We start from the raw sequence: 24,051 nt of genomic DNA on the forward strand, positions 1-24,051 counted from the left end.
AACACAGTACTAAAAACATGGAGATATTCGAGAAAGTGTCAGGATGCAACGGAAACGCATGATTGGAGTGTTTTTATTCTTATCATCATTGCTAATTTTCGTCAATATTACTTCAGGTGTTTCATTATAGCTTTTATGCGTGTATTTTCCAACATCTAAGTAAGTTTCCAGTGAGCAAACGAGTAACCTCCACAGTATGCGGCAGATGATAAAGACGACATTTTGTTTTCCTGGATGTCTAGAACTGGTTTTCTGGTAATTCCTCGGTGCCCGTAAATACCAGCTGTTCAGAGAGAGAGAGAGAGAGAGAGAGAGAGCAGTTTCCATTAGAGATAACAGAAAGGCGTCATTGGCCAGAGTTTCTTCAGCATCCTCACAGCATTCCTGTTTGTGTGGTGGAGCATGAGGAAAACACATCATTACTGGAACGCTTTGGACGGCTGTCACTGTTTTAACTCTCATGTCTAGCATCATAATAGCCAAAATATAGTTAACTGAATGACTGCGTACAGAGGAGGTGATGAGGAGCGAGGTAGTGGAGGCGGTGACGGGCTCGGTCCACCAAACGCCCGCGGCAGAAGGGGGGTGAGGAGGCTGAGTCTGGCCGCCCACACGCATCCTCTTGCCCAAGTGGCTTCTCTGAATCGCTGGCCGCATAGGTCGACTGTCTGATGCATCTTGACTGCACGCCTAAGCACATCCTTGTAAGGAGGCAGTCAGTATCCCGTGTATTTAGGCAGAATGAATCCCAATGCCACAAGCTTCGCTCTCTTTGTAAAGAGATAATGTAGTCCCACTTGAAGACGTGTCCTCGTCGACTAGTATTCGAGGAAGGCCTCTGTGTACCTCTTAGCGGAGGCTGGTATTGGAGTGTCAAATTAGAAGGAGTAGCATCCGTTTTTCATCTTGCTTCCAACGGTGTTCTGACCCAGAAATCGTCAGACGCTCGACCCCCTTTGTGCACGGGAGTGCTTGCGATGATGGCCGACGGGAAGAAACCATCTCTCCCAACTGTCATTTATCACAAGCATCGCTGACGGTCCGGAATCCGTGTATGGGATGCTCGATTCTCGGAGACTTGGCAACACCGGTTGTCGGTATGAGGAAGCTGTCGAGTGCCAAGTCTCGCCAGCCAGCCGATCCCTGTAATGGCACGCCATTGCTTCCGCTCACTGATCCAAAATTGCGTCACGGATCCCCGCCAGAGGGGAGGACAGACAGAGGTCTAGGGACGCCCTGGAGCAGAGCTGGACAACGTCTTTGGTCCGGGACTTCATTGTTAAACCTTCAATATTCCTTCTCTTAAAAGACTATAATATTACACTGCAGGCGATTAACAGAAAGAGGGAGGGAGGTCACCTTACCTCCAAAAGAAGTATGCTCGCTCAGCCCTCAGTCATACAAGTCCTTGTTTTTAAGCTCTGCCCACCCGCTCAAAACCTGAAATTGCAGACCTGGCGGCGGTGGGGGCGGCGGCAGAGTAACTGTGCTAAATCTTGCCACGAGCTGCCCGCCGGTTGTTGAGTGAAGGGGTAAGGATGCGTGCACACACTTGATACCAGTTACACAGCAGCCTGTTGACCACGGCCACGACTAAAAGCATTTCTGATCTAACTGAAATTTAAATCACCAAAATTTACGAGTGTAACTACCGGGAATGAGTTTCCTTCTATTAATAATCGACGGTAGACCCTCTGAAACATCCATTTGTGTGATTTTGTTTAGTCTCCGTCGTATTTTCTTCTATTGATATTAACATCACGCTCAGGCTGCTCACTCAAGTGTTGGATTCAGGTTCTAAGATTTCTCTGTTGAATTCCGGATCTAGTCACACTTCGTCTTGGATTTTCAATGACCCTTAACTGGATGTAGAAACGAAAAATTTTTTTTTCATCCAAGACAGACGATCTATAAATAACTAGTAATTACCGGTTCATTAATTTGAGCTTAGTGGCTGGTTCAATATTTGAAATTCTAATGAGACGTTGAATTAATCCCTCGAACTTAAATTGCTAATCAGGGACAGTTTTTTTTTTTTTTTTCCAGACCTCTAGTATTTTTTCAAGATTAATGACAACTTCATAAATTAGTATCACATATATTGATTATAGAGAAGCGTGATTGAGCTCAAAACCTAAATAAATAGCGATAAAAAAACTTCTTACTTAATGACATTTTCCGTAAAAGGTTGGATAGCTGGGCCAGCAAAAAAAAAAAAAAAAAGACAATCGTAATTAGTGTTGTTCTCTCTGTCTGTCTGTCCGGTGGTGGTCATTAATGGTGTGCTACAGTGGTTGACCTTTAATTTAATTTCATTTATGATAATTATGACGCCACATATATTCTTATCATGAAATCGCCTACCGTGATGACATTGACATTGGACATTCAAGCTTCTGGCCATTAAGAATATCTTTGATCAAGGCTTTTAGAAAGTTGCCGAGCGTCCGGTGGATAAAGGATGTCATATGACATGAACTAGACCTGAATTCTTCAAATTGCAAAGAAAGTGGAGCAGTAAATGTGTAAAGTGAAGCGCACTCACAAAAAAAGTCGTGTCAAAGCTGTGCGTGTAATAATTACTTATTGGTCATCTTGTGTTCCTATATAACCTCTCTCTCTCTCTCTCTCTCTCTCTCTCTCTCTCTCTCTCTCTGTGTGTGTGTGTGTGTGTGTGTGTGTGTGTGTGTGTGCGTGTGCACTGTATTTGTAAAAAACGAATCACGGTCATCAGAGTGGAGGTGGGCGGCGTGGGCGAGGGCGGGGTCTGGGCGGGTCCATGTGGGTCTGGGCGTCACCGCCTCCCCGTCATGAGTTGAACGTCACTGTGGCCACACCACAGTGCGTGGTGCACCTCCACACCCCTTACCCACCCACTAATGATGCTTAAACTAAGAATCATTATTCACGTTGAAGCTCCTACAAGGCACGAGTATTAAGTGCTAATGAAGTATGGCTGTGAAGGAAGCTGATTGAGGTCTAGGCAGCATATATTTTCAAAATCGCTTTTTGTTTTCACGTGACTCAGCCTTCACTGCCCACACTCTGATACATAAAACACTGGACGGATGGCTGAGTGAGGAGAGAGGAGGAAGGGAAGAGCATTACGTATTAGAAAACGGAGGAAGGGGAGGGGTATCCGGCACCACGCCCAAGTAGGCCGCTGCGATTCTATATATATGGTCCTGGGAGGGCAAGTAGGGGCGTGGCCTCCTTTTTAACCTCCTTCCCTGAAGGCCCCTCACATGGCAAGTTCAGGTGGAGGCTCTCCCAGGTGTAGGGGCCTGGGCGCGCCCGCCACACCTGGCGCTCCACCTGGGTTACTCTAGCCAGCACAGCTACAACACCGCCTTCCTCACTGCGCATTAATCCTCATCCCGATCCCGCCCTGATGGCTGTTACTGCACTCATTTAACTATGGCTCGAGCCTTGCGCCATCATCTCACCCAAACAGTATCTCTAGCCAGCCTCAAATATCACGTGATTTAGTCTACACCTGGCCACTCTAGGCAGAGGATGATCTCCGACGCGTCCTTGCCTAAGGCACCAGAGATGCAGGCAGTGATTCATTTCTCCTTTCCACGAAAGTGAAATACTTCGGAACACCCGAAAGGTATATTTATCAAAGACCTATTAAAAAATTTCTCTTTGCGAGAATCTCAAATCTTCACCACCAGAAGTTGCGCCACTTGTCACCGATTCGTGTCCACCATCGGAATGATGTTTCCAAATAAGAGCAGCCGACCCTTGCCTTGTCATCGGGCGGCCCGCTGGGTTGGCGATTGTGGTTAAAGAAAAATATTCATCAGTGACACCAAACGTGGATCACTATCCGAGGTGCGTTGAAATTCCCACAAAAAAAAAAGATGTGCAGAAGAGAATGGAAGGAGGGACGGATGAAGTGAGGAAGAAACGGGAAGAAGAAACAATATATGGCAAGGAAGAGAGACATGTGGCGGGAGTGGAGGCGAGGGGATGAAAGACAGGTGGGGTAGTACAAGCTGCTAGTCCACACACTGGCCTTATTTGGCCCCCCAGCCCTCGGCCCCCCTTCTTGTGTGTGTGTGTGTGTGTGTGTGTGTGTGTGTGTGTGTGTGTGTGTGTGTGTGTGTGTGTGTGTGTGTGTGTTGGGATAAGAGGTAAAGATACGATAAGCTACATCATAAAAGTTCAAGGGGTGGAGGAATGTTCATTTCCTTCCAAACACAACACCTGATAATCTAGCACCACCCCCTTAATACACACACATACGTACATACGCACACACGCCCACTATAGTGCTTCTCTACACTCGCCCACACATGTAAACCTACACACACGCCTACACGACAGGCGTAGTTCCGTACACACATGTGCTGATGGAATCACTAAAACACACACACACACACACACACACACACACACACACACACACACACACACACACACACACACACACACAAAAGCATAAACATGAGCAAAAAAATCAGCGTGTGCACATGCCCACTCATATCCCGCCCTGCTACACACACACACACACACACACACACACACACACACACACACACACACACACACACACACACACACACACACACACACATACGAACGCACGCATTCACAGTCTCATATTACATCAAATATCCTCTCTCTCTCTCTCTCTCTCTCTCTCTCTCTCTCTCTCTCTCTCTCTCTCTCTCTCACACACACATACACACACACACACACACACACACACACACACACACACACACACACACACACACACAGGTGTTCAAATATGTTCGCACACTCCCACCAAACACAATTCCACACGCATATAATTTCCTCGTCGTGAGCACCATCGCGTCGCCGCCAAAGGAGCGGAAGCAGCGCGCACCCCTATGCCAGTGAACCGATGCGAGGGGATCGACGTGACGTACAGAATACAGCGAGCCACTCAATACACGTCACGCACACCTACGCCAGCACCTGCAGGAACGAGTACTTGTACACCCACAGCACAGGAGGATGAAGGAAACACTGCAACCATTGAGAATATCACACGCAACAGGCTATAGACGAGGTGGACCTTTATAAGCACGCAAGTTTGACTAAGACAGGAAGACAGAGGAGGAGGGTTCAGATGAGTGCGGTTGAGAGAAAGGGAGAAGCTAGTTAATTACAAGGAAGTGGTGGGTACAGTGGAAAGCAATGGGAATGGGAGGATGGCAGTGTTAAGGAATGTGAGGCATGAAGAATGGCAGGTACACACTAAGAAATGGATGGGTGGGCGTGTGGGTGCTGTGTACAATGCGAAGCCGTGGGAAGGGGAGGTACACTAGAGTGGCGTGTTGTGTGTCTGCGGCGCAGGAGTGACGTCCAATGGGAGAGGTTTGGGTCAGAGAAGTAACAGAAATAGAGAATGGTAGGATAGCTGGGTCAGGTGGTTAGGCCAGCTGAGGCAGGGGAGCATAAGTGTGCAGGGAGTCTTATGACAGCAAGTACTGAGTGACAGCTATGCGTGGTATGGTATGGGGGCATGTTGTGTGTGTGTGTGTGTGTGTGTGTGTGGGCAGTATATTATATGAACAAGTAACAGGTTTAGATGTATTAAGTTACGGTTAGATATATGACTCTGTACGTGTGTGTGTGTGTGTGTGTGTGTGTGTGTGTGTGACGAAATAGGTATGCGTGTGCGTGCGTACGTGCGTATGTAGAAGTACCAAGAATTACTTTCACTCCAAGTGGTTTGAAGCCTCTCCTAGCATGCCTCTCTTCCCTTCCCTTTCCATTTCCCCTCAGTCGCGTCTGTATTTCCTCGTCCCCTCTCACCCTATATTTGTCTTTCCCTCGCAGTTCGATCACCTCACTGAGAAGGTCAAGGAAAAGATGAATAAACACGAGTGGAAGGCAGGCATTCAAGTGAATAAAGAGTTGAGACACGCCAGCTGTGTGTGTGTGTGTGTGTGTGTGTGTGTGTGTGTGTGTGTGTGTGTGTGTGTGTGTGTGTGTGTGTGTGTGTGTGTGTGTGTGTGTGTGTGTGTGTGTGTGTGTGTGTGGGCGCGCGCGCGCGTGTGCTGGTGTGTGGTTTCTGGTGCAAGTAATGCCTCTACCTCTTCGTCGCCATTAATTTGTGCTGTTGTAATAACGTTTTGGTGAGGCCGGTCACAAGAGACACTCGCTGGCGCCGCTTCACACGCTACTTCCGCACCACCCTGGTGCTGCCACACGGCCCCATTACTGTGATGGGGAGGGGAGAGAGAGAGAGAGAGAGAGAGAGAGAGAGAGAGAGAGAGAGAGAGAGAGAGAGAGAGAGGATATACAAGAGTCCAGCAGTGGCCGGCTGAGGAGGAACTGGCCGCCGGTGTACCGCTATGTAAGGAACTTCCCAGGTGGGCCGCCAGGTGGGCCGCCGGGCCGAGCCGAGCAGTGCCGGGACTCGCAGCCGACCTTTCAGTTTAAGAACATTTTCTTTGCCAGTAAACGTTCGGCCGATATGAGACTTCTGTATCTAGAATCTCAGGAATCCTTTTATCAGAATAGTTGAATGTTAGAACAATGAAGCTACGTTCAGCAAATAAATTTATGCTTATATATATATATTTTTTTTTTTTCTGGGAGATTAGAAATTATATTATCCGTGACCATTCCTGTTTGTTGGCTCCATACACCACTGTACTGGTGAGCTGTCATGTGCCGCTGGTGTGAACTTAATTGTTGTGATCACTGTGCGGGCGTGTTTGTTGTTGTTCAAGCTATGGTTAGTGCTATTCTTGCTCTTATTATGTGTGTGTGTGTGTGTGTGTGTGTGTGTGTGTGTGTGTGTGTGTGTGTGTGTGTCTAAGTGTGTGTCTAGGTGCGTCTGTGTGCGCGCGTGCATCAGCGTTCCTTCACCCCGACACACTTGGCTTAGTACACTGCCGACCCCTCCTGCAGCCCTTCCCCTCCCTCTCCTCCTCCTCCTTCTCCTCACATTCCCTTCTTTTCCTCTCTCTCTTTCTCTCTCTCTCTCTCTCTCTCTCTCTCTCTCTCTCTCTCTCTCTCTCTCTCTCTCTCTCTCTCTCTCTCTCTCTCTCTCTCTCTCTCTCTCTCTTCCCCTCCAGCAACAACCCCAAAACCTCCTTCCTCCAGCATCACCACCACCACCACCACCACGCCAGCGATCGCCTCCCTCCATGGTATACACTCATGAGGAAGCATCGCCGCCGGTAGATAGCGGAGATGGTGAAGGAGCTGGCAACGGCGGGTGAACGGCTCCTACTCGGCTAACTGTTCTTCCCACCCCGCCGGCCCACGCCATCCACCCCCGCTACACCTGCACCGGTCTTTCCACACCTGCCTACCGCTCCCCACCATCATCCTACACTGCTCTTCATCACTCTTGTCCATCCTCAACGTACTATTCCATGTCAAGGCGTCACGCTGCGGATATCCTTCAAGTTCTGCTGTACGTGCCGTTGACACAAAGAGTTTTGTCAGAGTTCGGTGAATTTCCCATTTAGATATCAAGCGGTAATCAATACCTGGAATGATTAACTGGTTTTACGTTAACACACCGCAAAGACCAGGAAGAAACGCAATGCAATAAGCCGAGTATTCGCCTGATAACTAATTTTTCTTTAACTACAGGAAATATTTTGTACGATATCACACCATTCCATGTAGATAATAATCAGCTCTCAGTAGGTACGTGTATACTACGCTCTCACAGCTGTCTCGCGTACTAATAAACCTGGACCATCCGTAGACTTAACACTTCTGACCCTCCCCGTTACACCTGCGCCCTCCCTACTACACTCCGCCGGAAGCACACCTGCCGCGGCCCCCTGCACGCTCACTATTTTTGCACCGGTAATTAATTTAATCAGCAGGTCTATGTTCATTCCTGAGGTTAATACCAAGCTTCCGGACATAAAACAGGAGAGGCCGTGTGTGTGTGTGTGTGTGTGTGTGTGTGTGAGAGAGAGAGAGAGAGAGAGAGAGAGAGAGAGAGAGAGAGAGAGAGAGAGAGAGAGAGAGAGAGAGAGAGAGAGAGAGAGAGCGTGCGGGCTGAGAGCAAAAACGCAATTGGTATTCTGACATTGTATTTATTGTTTGTATACCAACTCTCTCTCTCTCTCTCTCTCTCTCTCTCTCTCTCTCTCTCTCTCTCTCTCTCTCTCTCTCTCTCTCTCTCTCGTGAACATAATGTAAGGATGACAATTTGCGGAAGTGACAGTAATTTGTCCCAGTTCAGCTGACGAAGCGGGACGAGACGGTTGTCCTTGTCTCTCCCTCATGATAATAATGATGATGATGATGATGATGATGATGATGATGATGGCGGACTTTCGTGACCCCCGCCCTAATGCAAGATTCTTTTGGTGTCATGATATGTTTATTAGTGACCTTAAAGTATTTGACTTGTTGTTTAGGAAGAAGAGAAATTTTGTAGGTTAAGGATGGTGGGATGCTTTGTGTGTGTGTGTGTGTGTGTGTGTGTGTGTGTGTGTGTGTGTGTGTGTGTGAGCAGTGGGGAAGGCAAAATTGTTGGTTTTATTGCTGGTGTTCATCTGTTCATCACGACTAAAATGACTAAAATAGAATGGTTGTCATGATGGTTGGGATGTTGGTGCGGGTTACGGTGGTAGTAAATGTTTTTATCATTACCACTGGTGTCACACTGGGCAAACCACCACGTATAGGAAATGTGGTGATGTTTTTATTTGTGACAAGAATGACTTGTGTGAATGTGGTGAATCACAAACAGAACTGGTCTATCACACACACACACACACACACACACACACAGACACACATTCACTCACTCATACACACATTTTAACTAACGGAGCTTCTTTGCGCTTCAGGATGTGGCGTTGCAGAAGCAAATGGAGATGCAGCACCGCCTGGAGGAGGACGACCTTTACAAGAAATTCGCCAAGCAGAGGGCTGCGGAAGAAGCCAAAATGAACGACTACATCAAAGAAGAGTGGGAGTCCGAATTGGAGAAGCTGACCGCACAGTGAGTCAGGACGAGTAGCCTTCTGTACTACCTTGCTTTCTGCTCCTGCTCTCCTCTTTTAGATTTTCACACGTCCTCTGTATCCTGTCTTCTTATCAGGACGAAGATTTTAAACCAGACCACTGTCCCCGATTACACACACACACACATACACACACACACTACCCAATCAACGAATGACACGAAGCGACACTAAATAATAAAACAAAAATACCATTAACGTAACCTTGATTTTAACATTTTATACATTTAACATTTCCAAAGCCTGTTTTTTCTACCGACTCCTTTTCCTCCTCCTGTTTGATCTGGCATGAATTTATCCTGTTGTTGACGCGTTTCCCTTGCCCCTTCCCCACCCCGACCCATGCAGGTTTGAGCGAGACTTAGCCACCAAACGCAGGTCGCGAGAGGATTCCAAGGTCCTGACGGTGAAGCATCAGCGGGAGCGAGAGGAGCTTGAGAAAAACATGACTATCAAGAGAGACATGAAGAAGGAGAACCTGACCCGTAAGATGCTGGAGCACGAAAGGTACGTCACGGCGACAGGAATATAATTGGATCGCATTCTCAAACTTTTTTTATTCATCTTATCTCAACTACTTTTAACAGACCCTCGTGGAATTTATTGGGGTTTACCATGGTGCTTTCATGACGTTAGTGATAGTCTGACATGGATTCTGCACCATCACTAAAAAAAAAAAATATCCATGAGAACTTGATAAATAATCTCGGTGGCCTTTGAAAATAACTCTGGTAAAATAACAAAGTGTTTCAAAGTAGGGTACAGGTCAAGGGTATCAGCCAGGTGCTTGCTGTCTCTATACTAATTAGTTCCTTCTCAAAGCCTCCCTCTTCCCACCCGCTGTTGTGAATTTGTCTTACTCATTGCATAGATGTAGATACTCGTTGATTTAAACAGTACGTGTGTGTAATAGAAGAATATAGAAGATGTTTTATTACATTAAACTGATGTTATTTATGAGTTACATAAAGATAACTTTGAATGTTTCTCTCTAGTATTTATGATGACTGAAAAGTTCCTTAATCAGCTATTTTTCTTATTTCTTCCAGTTGGCTTTACTAATGTGGTGATGCCGAATGGATCACCAATTATATAAAAGTAAAACAAAATGTGTGTCTGTATGTGTGTGTGTGTGTGTGTGTGTGTGTGCGTGTGTGTTCAGCCCTGTGATGAATGACGGTGAAGGTCGTGTGCGGTGACAGGCGTCGGTGGTGCTGTGGTGAGGCTGTGAGTCATGTGGCGGCGCCGAGTGCCAGATGGGGTGGTGTCAGATTAGGTGTTGAGTGACTGTCTAGGTGTCGCGTTTAGTTCTAGATGGACGGTGAGGTGCGACATATGATACAATAAACAATACATAGTAAATTTATCATGCAGGTCGTTATTCAATTACTGAAGTAAAATTTAACTATTCGTTCTCAAAATCAGTTGGTTGGTCAGCTCCGTGTTGAGTGGGATCACCTTTGTAATCAACAGAATAAGTTTCTACTGTCATGAAGTAAGTTTTCAGTCAAAAAGATTTTTTGTGTGTGTGTGTCATACGATGAAAGAAAAAAAAAAGAATAGCAGCAAGAAAGCAATGTAACAAGAGTCTCACTCAACAACTGAATTGACCAGCCAGAAAGCGACTTATTTCATGTAAAATTTGAGCACAGGTTATGTAATGATGAGTGCTAGGCAGACAGGTATATCTTGAAACACAAAGCTCATGAAGTCTGCTTTACCAGGGCGGCTACAGCAGCACTGGTGGACAAGCACAGCAAGGAGATGATGCGCCTCATACAGGAGAAGCGATCTGAATACATGGAAGAAGAAGAGGTGATAGACCACTATCCTGCCCAGCCTCCGCCACCAATGCCGCCGCCACAGACCAAGACCGACATCTACATGGACCCAGACGAGTTTGCTGAGGTGGACCAGCTGGCCATACAGGTGGGAACTGTGCTGATGCTCAAATGGGCCACGATGATAAGGCAGTTGTGTGATGACACTGAGTTTTTTACTTGTCATGGCAACAACGATCTCTCCTGGGAGAACAGTAGTAATTACTACAGTAGGTCCTTTACGTTCATGATTAAACCAGTGACTGGCTTCTATTTACTGCACCACGTTGTGAGGATGCTTACTGGTTGCAGCCAAAAGACAAAACACTGAGTGAGATTTCTGCGGTGTTGCAGGTTGCCCAAGAAGACCAGAAGACCTTCACAGATCTAGTAAGGATGCTGGTGGGTCATTGCGCTTCTGATGTTGAAAAGGTGAGGACCATATTCCGCTGGATCACCGTCAAGAACCTCAACTCCATCACCTTTGATGACTCTGCCCACGGTGACACCCCGATGGGACTCCTGCGAGGCATCAAGTATGGCACCGAGTCATACCATGTGCTCTTCAAGCGGTTGTGCAGGTGAGGCTCAGAGCTACCTTGCAGTGGCCACCTTGAACAAGCACTGCGATCATCATGGCCAGCTTGTGGTGGAAACGTGTAACCTTAAAATAGTTTCTACGTTTCTTCTAACACATGAAGATATTGTAAAAGTTACATGATGAGGTTGAAGAATAATTGCTAAGCCTTTACTTGAAATCATCATCATCATCATCATCATCATCATTAATATCGTCATCATCAGCCTTTATAGTTTTACAGCTGGATGTCTCCTGTAACTTTTTCTTCTCATCTATATCAGCTACATGTCAATTCTAGACCACCTTAGCAAAATTTCTCATCTCTCCATCTAATTCTTTCTCTGGCTTGTCTTTTACCATCTCTAGGTTGCCATATTGTTACTATATTCATCCACCTATTTCCTGTTCAGTGTATGGAATATTTTGTTCATGTTTTTTTTTTTTTTTCAAGATGTCTTCAACTTTAACCAGTTCCTTGATCCATGCCATTCTCCTCTCATCCCTCTGTAGAAAGATACTATCACCAAGGCTTAAATATCCCAGTTTACAGTAATATTCATAAGCAGCTGAACATGACATCTTATTCCAACATTAGTCCAGTGTACTGACACCTCAATTTCCTCAGCTACGCGGGACTCCACTGTGTTGTCATCAAGGGCTACAGCAAGTCCGCCGGATACCAACCAGGCGTCAGGTTTGAGGACAACAGGTTCCGCAACTCATGGAATGCTGTGTACGTGGCTGGAGCATGGCGCTTTGTGCAGTGTAACTGGGGTGCCCGCCATCTGGTAAATGCCAAGGAGGTGCCCAAGCCAGGAGGAAAGAGCAAGAGTGATAGTCTGAGGTGAGTCCTCAGAAGAGGTTGTCCTGGCCTGAGCCACAACAATCCCCAGACACTAAATATTTTTACTTCCTTGTTGTCCCTGTTGTCTCCCTTGCTAGGGACTGTTTCTCCTTTGTGCACCACAGCTCCTCCAGGACTGCTGACACTTAATTGATTTTGTTAGGTTTTCCTTTATGTCTTCATCTTCCTTATTACATCCATAACTGTTCTCCCTTGATCATATATTCTACCTTTGATAGGAAATATATAAGACATATATTTTCCAAGGTGCACTTATCTTTCACCCTTGCTAACTTTTGCCTTGTACTATTCTTCCTGACATTTTCCTTTTGAAACAAAGCACTGGTTAGGTACAAGCTGCATGGATTCACTAAGCTTACCATGCTTCTGACATAACCTCCTTGCTGGGACACCTTTGTGAGACCTAGGGACCATGAATGTAGACATCACCTCTGTAGAGCAATGCTGAAATAAGCAGACAAACCACTTCTGCCCCTCATCCACATCAAGCCCACTTTAAGTTGCTTTTATGCATTGTCCCTCAATCAATGTGGTGTCCACCAGATGACAGGCCAGAGGAGCTGCAGTCATTTCAAGATTCTGTTACAAAGTGACAAATCAAATGTGATTCCTTAGCCTCTACATGTTATCTTTTGGATACCATTTCACCTAACAAACATGTTTGTGTGGTAATACTTATTTGCTTAAGCCCTTGTAGTTCCTGATGGTGTTTGGGCCTGTGTGCTCTGGCTACTCCTGCCGCCACCACCACTAGTATTCCCGCACTGCCACCATCAGCATCACCATCACCACAATCACCACCACTAACTCTGCTTTCTTATATAACAGGGACTCAGGCCGTGCAGGAAGCAGGAGCAATAACCTAAGGTCTGTAGCCATCAGTTCTCCTGCTAAGTCATGTCTTTGTTCTTCCTCACACTTTTTTCTCCTTTTTCTCCTCCTTTTTCAACAACTTACTTTGCATCCTTAGGTATTTTTTACATCTTCTTATTTTAATTCAATTTCAATTCTCAACTTTCCTGTTTTTTTTTAACATTCTTCTCTATTCTTTTACTGTTTTTTTTATTCTCATTTGATTTTTTGTTTCCAGCCTTATTTACTCATTTCTATATGTTTTCCATTTGTATCCTTCCCACTTCTTCCTTATGATCTTAGAGTCAAACTTTGATACTGTATTTTGCATGGTTCTTGTGGGTGGATAGCTTTTCCTGATACCAAAATTTCTTATTTTCTAGACAGGTTTTGCTTTAATATTCTGTCTTCCATTCAAAAATAGGCATTGTATGCTGTGTTTGGTTCACTGCTGTCACTAAAGCAAATTCTACCCTCCAGTTTTATATATATATATATATATATATATATATATATATATATATATATATATATATATATATATATATATATATATATATATATATATATATATATATATATATACTGTTTTTTTATGTAGGAGGGCAGCAGCCAAGAGCAACAAAATTTATAAGAAAAAAGGCCCACTGAGGTGCCAGTACCCAAACAGACTCAAGAGCAGTCATCAAAAATTAAAGGATAAGTCTCTTGAAACCTCCCTCTTGAAAGAGTTCAAGTCATAGGAAGGAAAAAAACACAGAAGCAGGCATGGAGTTCCAGAGTTTACAAGAGAAAGGGATGAATAATTGAGAATACTGGTTAACTCTTGCATTAGAGAAGTGGATAGAATAGAGGTGAGAGAAAGAAGAAAGTCTTGTGCAGTGATGCTGCATGAAGATGGGAGGCATGCAGTTAGCAAAATCAGGAGAGCAATTAGCATGAAAATAGCAGTAGAAGATAGCAAGAGATGCAACATTATGGCAATGAGAGAGAAAGAGCTTGAAGACAGTCAGTTAGAGGAAAGGAGTTGATGAGATATCTAATTTACCCTAAAAATGAACAAATTAGAAGTGAGTGGCAATGAAAAAAAGTATTAATTTAAGGCAACTTATCCGCAAAAACAAAAAGGATGCAGTGCTGGTATCTGATGAATATTTCACTACACTCTTTTTGACATCCATCACATGTAATAAGACATATTTTTGAGGAAAAATACTAAATGAATTATTATTATTATTTATTTATTTATTTTTTTTTTTACCAAGACCCAAAAAGCACATGAACTAAGGACTATAAACTTTAATTCCTGGTATGAATTCTGTCAGTATTCTTAATTAAATAGATTTTGCTGCATAGGACAAGCATAGGACAAGCACACACACACACACACACACACACACACACACACACACACACACACACACAACTAGGTAAATACAACTAAATAAATGCATACAAGGAATCATGTGAACACCTATTGAATTGAATAAGAATACCATATTTGAAATTTCTACATACTTTAAATTTCTATGAATACGAATACTGCATGAAAGTATTAGTGAATATTTCATAAATATCTGCTGTTGAAAATAACTTCTTGATTAACTCAGCAAAACACTGTACTTAAATTACTTAATAGTAAAATTACTTTGAGAACAAGTGATGACTTGACAGCAATGGAGAAGGATGAGGGAGACACATCATGAACTAGTAAGTGAGTGATTATGTTGCAAAACTAAAAATGTCAGACTCTACATATGCTGCAATATCAAAAAGTTTCCAACAGACACTATAATTTGAAAGGTAACGTAAAGTATGCGTGGTTTTCAAGAGAATGTAGACATAATTGTGAACAGACATACCTTCAGACACTGTAGTAAGTTTGAGGTTGTTCTTGATTTAGATTTTTTATTTTTCCACAATTAACAAGGTACCTTGAAGGTGTTGCATCTCTCATTTAGGAGTATAAATAACTTGCACACCACTGATGATAATTTGGATGTTATTTTGCAGCTAGAATTATAAAATCTTATGAAATAAGATACGCAAATTGTCTAGTGCTGTGTCCTATTACCACTCTCTATTATTCATTAATGATCTAAATCAAGCTTATTGTCATCATCCAGTCATATGCTGATGATACCACTCTGCAATTTTTTACATTTTTTTCCCAGATGTTCAGTCCTTCAGGGATTGAACAGTTCAAGCAAAGAAACCACAGAACACTTGAATTCTGATCTTTCTACAATTTTTTATGCTAATTGCTTGCCTTCCCTCCCCCCGCAGCCTCGCTGCACATGATTTTCTACTTTTTCTTACACCTATTCTGTTGAACTCCTTAAGTGAAGCTGACTCCACACACCGACTTGATGGCATTAGATCCTGCACTATGCACATCCAAGAAACGAGTTGTAAGGAACAACTCATATCCAATAATAAATTTATTACTATTCATCATATTATTTGAGGAATAAATACTTTTCTGAATTAATCAAATATGAATGAGAATATTTGACTTCTAATAACAATTATTTCATTATAAATACAAATACACCCAAATGCTCCATTTCACTGTAGTACTATTTGAACATGAATAATAAACACAAATACTCCATCCCTGTTACATATAAGCATTCCCCATTCCACTTGCAGTCCATCTTGCAAAACATATTTGAGCATGAAATACAAAGGCATCTGTGACAGCATTATTGTGGGACTGTAAAGATAGGTTTGAGTATGCAGAGATGATGACAACCTAGATTACAGCATTGCCGGAGGCAGTGTTCATCAGCCTACAGTGGCCACACCTATGCGAGAGGCTAAAGTTTGAATTTAGTAGGAATGAGGCTGTCTAATACTATACGTACAGTATCATGGGACAGGCAGGCTACAGACAAAGCACAGATTCAGGAAAAGTGGTCTTTACCAGCATACATTCAGTCATTATCATCCATTTTTTGTCTGGTTAGTTTTCTGCAATAAATGACATCTCTGATACCTTAATGTTGAAAAAAGAGTAACAGAAATCATCATGGTTTTACTTTAACTATAGTTGTAACCAAATCAAAGAGGATGCTGATTAACCTACACCTATGTTCAAGGACACATTGTTTGTGGGGCTGGGAGTGGTAAAAGAAACACTAACCTGAGAGTGTAAAGAGTGCACAGGCATGCAGAAGAAGGATGACAAATAACTTGTTACTTTTGCCTCCTCTCTCCAGGTATGAGTATGACGATCACTACTTCCTCACTGACCCCAAAGAGTTCATCTATGAGTTCTTCCCGCTGCAGTCTGAGTGGCAGTTGCTCAAGGCACCCATCAGTCTGCATGAGTTTGAAGAGCTACCCTTCGTACGGTCTCTCTTCTTCCGTTATGGTCTGTACTTCCCTGATGAACACACCAAAGCAGTCATGTATACTGACTCCACAGGTGAGTTTAAAGTCTATATTTCTCTCTCTCTCTCTCTCTCTCTCTCTCTCTCTCTCTCTCTCTCTCTCTCTCTCTCTCTCTCTCTCTCTCTCTCTCTCTCTCTCTCTCTCTCTCTCTCTCTCTCTCAGACACACACACACACACACACACTAAAATAACAATTTTTAGGAGGTTAATGAAAATGTAACTGATTTTGCAGGGGTAATGGACATGTAACAGACAAAAAAGTGAAGAATTCCAAAAACCAAGAAAGTATTGTTGTGCCTGACATTAGGGTTAATGTTAACATAGTCTTAATATATAGAGTTGTAAAGTAAACCTATTGTAGTGAAGTAAATTAAGCCTATTGTAATTAAATAATAAAGTGAAGCCAAATAACAATAAATATTAAAAACTGTTAACAATATTAGGAAAAAGAAACATCTATCTAAGTGTATGGCAAGCCAAGAGTATTTTGACAGGTGTGCTTTAGGACACGGTCACTCGGCAACCTCAATCACGACGTGTCCATTGCACATCACTCACTGTCTGAGCCAGCCTCTGTTTCATACTGTCAGTTTCTTTGTGAGCATCAGCAGACAATATATATATATATATATATATATATATATATATATATATATATATATATATATATATATATATATATATATATATATATATATATATATATATATATATATATATATATATCAGTACTGACAACATTTTGTGCTATCAGATATGCTAGACACATACCTCTACTTCTCTCCGAACAAACACCACCACTTCCAGTAGGGTTGATCTACCACTCTCAAGTTCCCTTTACATTCTCTGATTTTCTGCTTCTTAGACAGTGTCATCTGCAAGTAGACATGCTACTACAGCACACACTGCTCCATTCCATTTCAGCCCTGCACCTACATCACCTGCATATACCCATTCTTAAAGATATTAAACAGCCATGGAGACATCACACTAAATATTTAATTATGGTTTTTACACCAGCACATTAAACAGATCAATAGACAGCTTGTGGTCTCATGGAGCATCAAATACTTTCAACTTATTTTCCTCTTACAGGTGCTGCTACTATCAGGATTGGAATGCCTAGCCACATGCAGTCTTCCCTCATCTTCCACTACAACCTCAAACTCTATGATTCCGACAAGGATCAATATGACTCTGTCTCCCTTAAACGATTTGTCATGCAGGTAGGTTGTATGTCATGAAAACTGTAGTCTTAGAAATTTCCAAAGAATCTGTGCCAAAAGGCAGGGACCATGTTATAAATGTAATAAACCTTTGACATTTTCCTTTGAGGAATAATATTTGCATGTTGAAGAGGAAGTTTAGTCGTAGCCTGAATTCAGATCAAATATAGAGATGTAGGTTGAAGAAAGATGATGCATTCCTTATCAGTGTGATATGTAATGACATGTTCCTTCTGCCTCAGTCTGTGGTGGGCCAGCTGGTGGCTTTCCGGGTGCACGCACCATGTTCTGGGGCTCTCCTTCTCGACATTTTCGCCAATGCTGTCACTCCGAGAGAATACCTTACTGGGGAACCCATGAAATTCAAGAGTGTGTGCAAATTTAAGATCGTTTGTGAAGACCTGCAAACAGTGATGGTGCCACTGCCAGACTGTGCCTCAGGAGAGTGGGGTCCTGCCAAGGCTACCAGGCTCTTCGGGCTGGAACCTGTCACTCACCATGATGCTTTGGTGTTTGCTGGTCGAGACCTGGAACTACAATTCCGCATGACACGGCCACTCACCGACTTCATGGCAACGCTGCACAAGAATGGATCTGAGGAGAAGCGGCTCAGCAAATATGTGAGTCACCGTGTGCACGATGACCTAGTGACCTTCACGCTTAGCTTCCCCGAGGAGGGTCAGTATGGCATGGACATCTACACACGTGAGGTTGCCAGTATGGACACCACCAGCCCAACCGAGAAACACCTTCTGACACATTGTTGCAAGTACCTCATCAATTCCTCCAAACGAAACTAGTGCCTCTCCTGCCCTAACCTGCCTCTTCTTCCTGTCAGCTGGTCCACACCATGTTGGACCACAGCAGGCGTGTGATGTCCCTAAAGGTGCCTTACTATTCCCTTAAATGTGTCTCGAACTTTATTTTTGAATAACTTAAATACTTAAAAGATTGTATTGACTAGATACTAAGTTTATAGAAATATATATGTTGTAAATATCTAAATATGCTACTACAGAAATGATAACATTATATATATAAGAATGTTGTTTGTTACCATGTCATGGAAACAGAAAAAAAGTACGCTTCTTTGTGCTCCCAGATGACAGTCCATTTTTATAAATATAGTAGCTTTATATCTGATACTTGTTATGTGGTTTTGACATTATGACACGATGCCTTTGTGAGCTCATTACTCCATGGGGGGCAGAGATTCTGACTTGTCTGTACACACACACACACACACACACACACACACACACACACATGTATCATCACATCCCATCACACCAAATATTATCATTATTATTGCCACCATCATCGCCACCATCACTACTACCACATTCATCACAACCATCACCAATACCATCACCAAAGCATATACATACACACACACACACATATACACACACTATCACTACCACCACAATCATCACTACCACAAAACACACACACACCAGAGGGAAGGCACAGATTCTCAATGACTGTAGGTGACAGAAAATGGTATGGGATGATATTTTCCCTCCGTGAGTTCTGAGGCCCTTTCCCCAAACAAGAGCTTTTTCTCACTGCCTACAAAACAACAGCCTCTCCTATGGGTGAGTTGATAACTTGGTAATATTCTGTACAGAGACAAACCAGTTTAGTCCAACTAGAGGCCTATCTTTAGTGTTCTCTTGGTCAAGATGAGAGCATCTTAGTCTTCCATGGCACTGGCCATGCATACATTTACATCCAGAATGCATGAGTTTTCACGATCTGGTTGTGATAATGAAGGAGGAAAGAAAAACTTACATTACACATCAATTACAATATATACTGCAAACCTCCTGAACTTTAAGGGTTGTGACAGTTGGTGTTCAAAGCACCATTCTTCTGCTTCTATCATAATATACAAGTATTAACTTTCTCTTGGTGAAAGTGTTATCCGGGTCCCATTCCAATAAGCTCTGCCTCCACCATCTGAGTGGTATGTATGTGTGCATCTCCTTTGAGGTGGAGAGGTACTCTGTTTTCTTTTCTTCCCACTGAGTATCATGAAAGGCATCACTAGTGTAATTCAGTTTCTAAGTATGGGAGAAAAGTAAACTATACCGCTGTGAACCAACAACCTCCTGAGATCATCACATGTTTCAAAATTAAAAGGAAGTATCGATCAATAAGTTAGGCTACTAAGAAAACATACCTCAAGAAAGATCTGCTCAGCTCACACTATTCAGAGTCTGGCGGGGCAAGGAAGCACCACCATCCTGCTCACCAAGCCTGAGGACCAGGCTGACACACACCAACAGTCCTGCTGCGCCTCAGCACACACCTGGTGACAGTTCTGGTGATGCTGACAGCCCAAGGCACTGCAGGAAGGCTTGGTTGCACACTTCCTCACGCATCTCTTCCCACATGCATTTCTTTTCGTACAAATTAATATATGAAAGTGTTAATATATTAATAGAATGAATATATCTTTCTTCCGATCACTGCCAGAACGTGGTGATCACTGTAACATATTATTGCTGGTTTGATAATAAAGATCATGCACTTTTATCATAATTGTTTTAACAAGACCACAATGCCACAGAAAGCTCATCAGGGTCCACTATCCCTGAGCAGAAACTCTAGAGGCCAATTGTGTTTTGTTTTTTTAGATTTAAAAAAAAAAAATTAAAATTTCAAACTTTGGATGTTTAGATTAGGGATGATGGTGACAGGCTAATGTATATGAAAATACTGAAAAAGGAAGGACTATTAAATGTGGGAACTGCCTACGCACCCCAGGTGGAACGTATGGACCAAGAAAAGAAGGAATTTTTTGAAATGCTAGAGACATTATTGAGGAGATTCCCAGGAGAAGAGTATAAAAGTAGAGGAGACCTAAATGGGCATGTTGGAAGAAAAGGAGATGGGTATGAGGTGGAGCATGGAGACCAGGGCTATGGGGAGAGGGTTTACAATTACTTGGTACTGGGGCAGATGGTACTCAAGTTATGCAGGCCTCAGGTCAGATGATCCTCAAGACAGATCAGCCTGAGTGCAAATAGGCCTCAAGGTACTCAAGTCACATGGTAGCCAAACCACTTGGCCCTCAAAATGTCTCTAGACTCAGTGGTCTGGGCTACAGGCTTCAAGAAGGCAGCATACAAACAACTTCAACTCCATCCATCTATCCACCCACCATTAGTCCATCCATCCAGCCATCCATTCAACCACATCCACCCACTGCACACTACCTACAGGTCTACCCGACATTTTACCTGCATCCCTCCCTGTCTGTATATCAAAATCATGAAGTGTTTGCAGCCTCATACGTGAAGGAAAGCGAAAGTTAACCACGAAAATAGATAAATAACCCCCACACAAAAAAAAAAATTCGGAGCGCCCACCATGAAAACATGACGTCATCACGACCAGACCGAGAGCTTCCCTCCTCCCTCCCTGCGTCTCCTAGTCAATGTTTCCCTCAATTTCCAGTTATTTCTAGGTGTTTTTGAGACTGAAATGCATAGACTGCAGTGGTAGGGGGAAGAATAAATGAGGAATGGAAGTGTGTGAGGGAGTGTAGTAGTAGTAGTAGTAGTAGTAGTAGTAGTAGTAGTAGTAGTAGTAGTAGTAGTAGTAGTAGTAGTAGCAGCAGCAGCAGCAGCAGCAGCAGCAGCAGCAGCAGCAGTAGTAGTAGTAGTAGTAGTAGTAGTAGTAGTAGTAGTAGTAGTAGTAGTAGTAGTAGTAGTAGTAGTAGCAGCAGCAGCAGCAGCAGCAGCAGTAGTATTAGTAGTAGTAGCAGTAGTAGTAGTAGTAGCATTACTATTATTATTATCATCATCATTATTACTATTACTAATATAATGATTATTCACAGTCTGAATCATGTGTGTGTGTGTGTGGTGCCTTTTCTGGGCCTCCCTGTGTAGGATTGCCGGCTTATTATTCCTACTACTACTATTACTACTACTGGGTGTGATGGCAGCTGCCCCCGCCTTGCCGCAGTCTGCTGTGACGTGCAACCAGCCTATGTGGCAAGGGTCTGGAGTTGTGAGTGTGCGTGTGCTTGTGTCTTGTTATGTAAAAGAAAAAAAAATCGCAGGTCTGCCGTCGGCACGGTGATGGCGGCAGCGTTACCAGGTACTATGGCGAGGCTGATTCGTTGCCTGAACCAACAAATCTCCCGCTTCTCTCCTGAATGTCCTGTGATGCTGTGTGTGTGTGTGTGTGTGTGTGTGTGTGTGTCAGGAGTCTTTGGGCGGACTTCTTTGCAGTGTAGCCCCTGTTCACCTACCAGTGATTAGGTACCTGGTGTAAGTCGGGAGCTGTGACCCGCTGCTTAAATAAGAGAAACAAACTCTGAAAAGAAAAATACACACGGGGTGACCTGTTCATCCAATTCCTAGTCTACCAGGTTGACCTGCTCCACCTGGCAGCCATAGTATCAAATTGTAGGATACTTTCTTAGGGTTAATCTATACTTAATACGAGTATTATGTAGTATGTAAGTTAATATTTAACTTGTGCATTTTTCAGCTGTAAGACTGTAAGATTGATAAACCGAATATTATTATTATTATTATTATTATTATTATTATTATAATTATTATTATTATTACACACACACACACACACACACACACACACACACACACACACACACACTATAACCAGAAATACCAAATAGCAAGTGTGTTACTAAATAAATCAATAAATCGATGAAAAGCCAAGGAATATGTATTTAAGAATGTCTACTTGATTTTTCTTTTGTTAACTTGTTTTTTTTTTTTTCTTCTTTCTGTTAACACTCTCTAACAACTATCACTTCGTACAAACATTGAAGTCCCACGCATTTCTAAGTGAGTCTCAAGTGCCTCCTCATTATCAGTCACCAGCTCTATCAGTCACCTCTCGCCAGGGACAGAGTGACCTTATTCTATTTTCCTACTGGAGAATGGGACTCACTAGCAAGTCATGGTTAAGCTGATCCCGCCTTTTTGTCTTCTCGGCTTGCTTCTCGCACACACAGCTTAAAAAATACAAAGAGAGTATTTACCATCATGAGTCGCAGGTGAAGCTGAGGCTGACGACATTGACTTGACCGAGCGGGCGAGCATTCCACTTGAGAGAGAAGAGAGAACGTTGTTACGATAAAAAAGAAAGAAAGAAAGAAAGAAAGAAAGAAAGAAAGAAAGACACCCTGCCAAACACAGAGAAGACAAAGTCACAGCCGGATCTCTAAGGACGGAGAGGTTACGCTGCCTCTCGTGTAATAACGCACTGTGTAACGTGTCTGTCTGATAGCGCTTGACGCGGATGTGTTGCTTAGTCGTTTTTATCCCAAGTCGTTTTTATTCTTTTTTTTTTCTTTTCTTCCACGTGATGGAGGACAGACAAGGGAACAAAAAAATACAATAAAATAGAAAAACTCCGCTGATCTGACTCATAAAAAAGAAAGACTGACGCAACAGATGCCAGTATAGTTTCAAAGGCATCCTGATACTCCTCTCCTAAAAAAGAAATCGAGTCATAGAAAGGAAAGAAACAAACAAATGGGCAGAGGGAATCCTCGAGTCTGCTAGTGGTAGGAAGAAAAATAGTGAATGTATTAGTTAATTCTCGTGTCAGTGAGATGTACTGCGTAGGAGTGAAAGTAGAAAGTTTCATGCAGAGAGGCTTCGGGAAGACATGCTATATTCGTGGTCTGTCATCTTGGCCAGGCGGAAATTTTTCTTCCGGCCAAGACTACCTTTTTTCAGCTCCTCTAAGCCACCAAGTGGAAGAGAGAGAAACAGACAGTACATGTTAAGCACCCCATCTTCACATATCTAGCTTTCGACTACTCCCTCAGTCCTCCTTCCCCCGACCATCAGGACGCAAGTGATGCAGTCACAGTGCCTCCAAGATCAATGTTTTCAATTTCTCTTACGCTATTCGTTGAAAATTCCTTGGGTCTTATAAGAAATGTACAAATACATCAATACATACTTTGTGACCCTATAATCGAAAGAAAGAGATGTTTCCCATGACCTCATATAACCTCAAACGGATCTGAAATAATGACAGTTATTTTATAAAGAAACGTACGTTCTCAGGATTATCTTCAATTGTAGTGGGCATTTCTCTGATTTTAATGTATGTAAAACTTTGAAATTTTGCGATGCAAGTAAATAAATACACACAAAAGTAAAAAAAATTTACAGCTTGTATATGTACTTTTATATTTATTTCGCTCTGAAATCAAATTTCTGCACCTACACAACTCTTCTTAATAGAATGGAATAAAACATTATGTTTTCTCCTCATCAGTCTTCTCTTACAAAATGAAAGCCTCGAATTTCTTAGGGTCCC

General features: G+C 42.9%; 1 protein-coding gene across 5 annotated transcripts in view; it reads left to right on the plus strand.

Annotated features, from left to right (window-relative positions):
- The window catches only part of LOC135113995 (hillarin-like), a 42,398-nt gene extending 22,130 nt beyond the window's left edge, over positions 1–20,268 (plus strand). For 3 of the 5 annotated variants that reach the window (XM_064029581.1, XM_064029582.1, XM_064029583.1), the window contains exons 5-13: positions 8,811–8,965; positions 9,336–9,494; positions 10,712–10,916; positions 11,162–11,388; positions 12,013–12,231; positions 13,081–13,119; positions 16,326–16,534; positions 17,597–17,727; positions 17,970–20,268. In XM_064029581.1, coding sequence (XP_063885651.1) covers positions 8,811–8,965; positions 9,336–9,494; positions 10,712–10,916; positions 11,162–11,388; positions 12,013–12,231; positions 13,081–13,119; positions 16,326–16,534; positions 17,597–17,727; positions 17,970–18,527 — 1,902 coding nt within the window. In that variant the 3' untranslated portion in view covers positions 18,528–20,268. The remainder of the gene's footprint in view (positions 1–8,810; positions 8,966–9,335; positions 9,495–10,711; positions 10,917–11,161; positions 11,389–12,012; positions 12,232–13,080; positions 13,120–16,325; positions 16,535–17,596; positions 17,728–17,969) is intronic. The other 2 variants (XM_064029585.1, XM_064029584.1) reach the window with 1 other exon arrangement.
- The last annotated feature ends 3,783 nt before the right edge of the window (positions 20,269–24,051 follow it).

This window comes from Scylla paramamosain, chromosome 27 (assembly GCF_035594125.1).
Source record: "Scylla paramamosain isolate STU-SP2022 chromosome 27, ASM3559412v1, whole genome shotgun sequence".
Taxonomy (NCBI): domain Eukaryota; kingdom Metazoa; phylum Arthropoda; class Malacostraca; order Decapoda; family Portunidae; genus Scylla; species Scylla paramamosain.